This window comes from Pygoscelis adeliae, unplaced genomic scaffold (genome assembly GCF_000699105.1).
Source record: "Pygoscelis adeliae isolate BGI_AS28 unplaced genomic scaffold, ASM69910v1 Scaffold482, whole genome shotgun sequence".
NCBI lineage: Eukaryota > Metazoa > Chordata > Aves > Sphenisciformes > Spheniscidae > Pygoscelis > Pygoscelis adeliae.
The window spans coordinates 214321-219717 of record NW_008824192.1 but is presented as its reverse complement, the minus strand read 5'-3'; the positions used below and the strand labels follow the sequence as shown (position 1 = coordinate 219717).

General features: G+C 53.5%; 1 protein-coding gene across 1 annotated transcript in view; it reads left to right on the top strand.

Moving 5' to 3' along the window:
* The first annotated feature begins 726 nt into the window (after positions 1-726).
* Positions 727-5397, top strand: part of SLC16A4 (solute carrier family 16, member 4) — an 11193-nt gene continuing 6522 nt past the window's right edge. The window contains exons 1-6 of the mRNA XM_009334732.1: positions 727-759; positions 1277-1372; positions 2517-2649; positions 3237-3380; positions 3862-4023; positions 4546-5094. Coding sequence (XP_009333007.1) covers positions 727-759; positions 1277-1372; positions 2517-2649; positions 3237-3380; positions 3862-4023; positions 4546-5094 — 1117 coding nt within the window. The remainder of the gene's footprint in view (positions 760-1276; positions 1373-2516; positions 2650-3236; positions 3381-3861; positions 4024-4545; positions 5095-5397) is intronic.

The following is a 5397-nucleotide window of genomic DNA, read 5'->3' as shown; positions in this document are numbered from 1 at the left end:
GTCAGCCAAAAGGGGGGGGAGGAAGCGTGAGGGCTGTATTTACCCGGGAGTTTGTGCATATTTACAATAGAGGCATGGGGCCAACTCAAATCCCGCTCAACTACCAGCTCCGCTCAAGGGCTGCAGCAGCACGGCTGCTCCGCTCCAGCTGCCGAGCATCTCGGCTGGAAAACCTCAAGCTTTCCAGACTATCCCCTCCTAAATGACGCAGCTTCCCGGGCCAAGGGCTGTGCAGCAGAGGCAGGGGGGGCAGGACGGGGCTCTGCTCCCCTGCAGCCGCCAGTAGCCCCAGGCTTGGCTTCAGTCCACCATTGCCACCTACTGCTCTGCTCAACGTCTGGCAAGGCTCAAGGCTTTGCCTGGAGCTATAACCCTTGCAGGCTTCCCCTCCTCTTTCCTCCCAACAGGATTTCTGCTCCGAAAGCCCCCGGGTTTCCTGCTCCCAGCTGGGGAAGGGGAGGGACTCCTGGCCTCGGGGCCCCGCAAGCCAGGCTCTGCCTCCCGGGAGGAGGAGGACGGGCTCCGTCCACACAGCCCCCAGCGCTTGTCGGGCTCCGTGTCCCGCTTCGGGACTCGTCAGGAAGGACGGACACCATCCTGCTCACCGGAAGAGAATGAAGGACCAGACTTCGGGGTGCCAAGTCAGGAAGGGGGGATTTAGTCTCTGGAGCAAATGAAGAGACAATTCCTCTTTGCAGTCGACTGTTTCAGGGAGGATTTTCCAGCATGCAGCAGCAAGGCGGTAAGGAAAAGTTTCAGGTTCATCAGCCCCGACTGCTCTAGGGTCCAGCTGCTCCCTTGGGCAGGATCCTGCCGCTGCCAGAGGTGCGGGATGGGTGAGAGGATGGAAGGGAGAGGAGCAGAGAAGGATGGGGAAGGGAGAGCTCAAAGATGGATACAGATAGACGGTGACGCCCCGACTTCTGGCACAAACCAACCGAACTATCCACGCTAAAGCAGCAGTAAGGTGCTTGTCACTTAAAATCCCTTAAAGCTTAAGTGGTTACAGTAATTTGGTGGGAAAGAGAAAGGATATTAAACTGTTTGCAGGCAGTGATAATGTGCAACTTAACATCTGTTGGCAAAAAGGTTGATAAAAGCTTCGCCCACCCTCAAAAGCTTTTGCAAGGTTACCTGGTGCCTACCTCATTAACAGCCAAGGAGCAAAAGGGTTCAAAGGCAGCTGAAGCTTTCACAGGAGCTGTTTTTGAATTGAAACAGCAACGGAGGAAGGTGTTAAGGTGTCCTGAAATTTTCATTTCCAGGGGAAAGGAAGATGGAAGAGCCGGAGGCTCCGGCAGCTGGGAAGAGACCAGGCGCCGAAGCTGCGGACGGAGGGTGGGCGTGGGGAGTGGTGTTTCACTTCTTCCTGGTAAGCAGAGAACAAATTCAACTAAACCCTCCTGAAGCTGGGGCAGATAGAAAGTCTCGAGTCTCGCTCACACGGAGCGGAGGACAGGACAGGCGGATCCCACCGAGCTAAGGGCAAAAATCAGCGGTGCTTTGCTACGCCGAGTGCCATCACCCATTTCACCGCAGGCTGAGCAAAGACCCACACCTTCCCCTGTGAAATGCCACCTGGAAACATCTCAGCTGATGTAAGCGAAGGGGCCCATCCCGCAGCCCAGGGCCAAAAGGCAGCTTGCAACGATAAGGTGACTTTTCCCTACTCACACACGCCGTCACTGGGGTGTCAAATCCCAAAGGAGTGTCTTGTACCTCCGGTAAGGGCGAGATCCCATCTTGGGGCAGCAGAGGATCGGAGCTGAGATGGGTCCCCAGGGACCAACTGCAGGAGCAGCAGAGGGTGCAGGCAGCACACACGCTCAGTTATGCTCTCCTGGAAGGACCGGGCACCTCGACACCACTTGAAAGCACTAATTCTCCATGCTACAGGCTTTAATACCACACACCATCTTCCCATCAGCGATGAAGACAACGCCATCCCCCAGCTAGGAAAGCTGGGAAGCACAGGGAAGCTTTACCCCGCTTCCACTCCATCCAAAGTGACTCGCTGCCAATCATTAACCACCCGCTGCCGGGGAGGAGGGAGGGAGGGAGTTAACATTGAGGACACAAACCATCCTTTGCCCCCGTGGCAGGGCTAGCCTGGGAAACCGCACCGGCTAACGTCCATCCCTGCTCCGCTCAACACCTCATCAACTCCTAGTGATCTTTCAGAGTGCTCAGACCCATTTAGATTATTTTTTAGTATTAAAAAATAACTTACAGAGCAAAAAAACCCTACAAGAGTCAGGCTCTGGTGTTAGTTTGTTCCTTTTCTTTGGAAAAGCCAGTTTGCACAGAAGGTTTTTCGAGGGTCTGTTAATGACCCGCAGCGTGGCCACCACCAGTCCACCCTGCTGATACTCCCCAACACACGCTACACCAGTTAACGTGTCCCGGTTTGCTTCTCCCCAGACGCCACAAATTATCCACACAAGAAAAGCAGAAGGAAACGCTTTCCCTCCCGCCTCACCCCTGTGGCATCTCACCTCCGTCTGCTTCCAATTCAGGTCAACGTACTTACGATGGGGATGCTCAAGACCTTTGGGATTTTCTTTGTGGCTTTCCAAGAGGAGGTGGGGGGCTCCTCCGAGCAAGTCAGTTGGATCGGCTCCATCATGTCCTCCCTGCGCTTCTTAGGAGGTGAGCTGGCATCCGTAAGGATGGGGGCAGCGCTTCAGCCTCAAGCCCATTTGCTTTAAGGGGCGCTGAGGATGCTCTGCAGATCCGATGTCCATCCCAGACTGCAAGCCGGACACGGCTGGTACCCACGCGTGTCTTAGCAGGAGCACGGTCCAAGGATGGGGATCGTGTGTGTCACGCCGCCTCGCTGTAGCAGGTTTATTACACACATCCAGAGCAAAGCCTCGCCCCTAACACCAATATTAATGCCCCTGAGCAAACCAGTTGCTGAATAATTCGTGGCAGCTGAGCGTGGCGTGTGCATTAGGAAGCAGGCTCAGGACATCCAAAAGTTTGGCCTTTGATTCCTTCCCCTGCCCCGTCCTCCGAGCTCCCAGGGTACGAGGCAAGGTCTCTTGCCCGCTCTCCTGGTGCTCCTGAATATCAAACCCATCCCAAATTTCTAGTGTCACCCCCTCCCTCCCAGAGTGGCACATGGACCGCTCGCCGGGGCACCAGTTGCAAGGACCCCAATGCAAGTCCCCAAAGCCCCGCAAAGCCTCATTTGACATCTTCAGCCCGAGATTTCTCCCTCCTTTCCCTTCCAGCCCCGCTCGTGGCCGTGGTCTGCAGGAGGCTGGGCGAGTGGCCGACCTCCATGATCGGGGCCGGCTTGGTCGGAGGGGGCTGCCTGCTGAGCACGCAGGCTACCAGCGTCCCCTTCCTCTGCGTCTCCATGGGACTCCTCCTGGGTGAGCAGCCTGCGACTCACAGTCGGGCAGAGATTTTTCCTGTGCGCGATGAGTAGAAGCAGCTCCTTTAACGTTAAACCAGGCTCTTCCTTTAATAGTAAAGCATCCCCAGCTCCTTTCTATGAGATGTTGCGCGAAACCCCAAAGCTTCATGCTCAGGAGCATAAAATACCGGTTTCAACATGCTAGACCCAACTAACCTCGCTTTTTTTCCGGACCCAACGTGAATCCTGGCCTTTTAAAATCCCTTACTAAAAGCGCACAGCCTCAAAAACCCCAGATACTAAATACCACGCATGAATCGTGTTCTCCACCGACTGCAACAGCCAAAGTCCCCCCGCTTTCAGCCCACGAACCCTGCAGAGCAGCTCTACTACGGGGACAAGCAGCTTGGGATGGCATGACTTTGAATCCCTAAAGCTCACAGCATGAAGCAGTCACTTTTTGGGCCGTGGACATCTTATTTCTCCCCTTCCCGCAGGTATGGGGTTCGCCTGCCTTTACCAGGTGGCTGCAGTGACGACGGCCAAGCGCTGCAGGACACGGCTGGCTTTCTCCAACGCCATCGCCCGCTCCGGGATGGGGCTGACATTTCTAATAGCGCCGTTCACTCAGCTTCTCATCGATTTTTATGGCTGGCAAGGTGAGCGCATCTCCCGTTTATCCAAATTCATCAGCACTAAGAGGGTGTTTGAGGATATCCGGGCAGGGTAAGAGGATCTTTTTAAAAATTAAAACTGGATGCACCGAGGAACAACTCTGCATCTTTTAGGATAGTCTGGGGACATCTGGTTAATGATTAAACACTTAATCAGACATTAAAGTTAAGTCAGAGTCAAAACAGACCTCAGAAACCAAAACTGAAAACCCCTACTTTCACTACGCTTTTTCAGGCCGTCTTGAAGGTCCGTCACGTGAAATGGACTTCTAATGAGGGAAAACAAAACAAACTCCCAAATCCCAGAGGTAGCTCTGGAGTTGTTGCGTGCATCACAGCGAAAGGCACTTCCAGCTAGAAAAACTTCCAGCTCCTGTTAAGATACCTCCTCCTTATGACAGAGCTTTCTCCGTGTTCGATACAAACCATACCCTGTTCTAGAAAGACCATTTCCTACCGCTCCTCCTTTCCCATGCCAAGAAAACAACATCTTTTGTCTTCCCTCAGGTACTCTCCTGATTTTTGGAGGCATCATGTTAAACCTCGTGCCTTCCAGCATGCTGCTGCGACCCGTCAGCACCCGGCTGCCTCAACGCTCCTCTGCTAAAAATCAAGACCGTGGGTCTTTAACGGCAAAGAAAGATTCAGAAACCCTTGATGGATGCTTAAATGAAACCGCTCACAGGGAAATACAGCTTCGCAGTGCACAGGACCTTCCCACCGCGGAGGGAGTCACGATGCCCCATGGCAGTGATGTCTCTGGTCCGGTAAATACATCGGCTTTGGAAGGGCTTGGGAAGCCCCCCGTGGCCAGCGGCTCACCAGAAATAGCCACCGAGGCCAAGAGAAGCTACAAATCCCTTCCACCGACCGAAACAGACAATTCACAGCCTCTCCTCGACTTCTCCCCACTGAAGGATCCCGTCTTCTGCATTTTCACGTGGTCTTTTTTGTTCAGCCACTTGGCCTACTTCGTGCCCACCTTCCACCTGGTAGCAAGAGCCAGGATGCTGGGCATAAGCAGCATGGATGCCTCTTACCTCATTTCAGTGGCTGGTAGGCAAAAGAATCTTTTAAACCCATTTATAATTACAATGATACCAAAATAGGAAAGAAAAGCAACACAAATCTTGCCAAGAAATAGTCCCAAATATGTCCTAGAATAAATCTTCATGGAAGAGGTTTAGCTCGCAGCCCTTAGCCCCTTCTGTATATATAGCGTCGCCTTCTGTAGATGTACAAAGTCGCTCTCACATGGTGGGTGGTTCTCTCAACCTAAGTTAGATGATCCCCCATCCCCGCTGCGCCGAACAAACACAAGTTTCCAATTACATAGGTGCTAGCTGTCCTCCTAAAGCC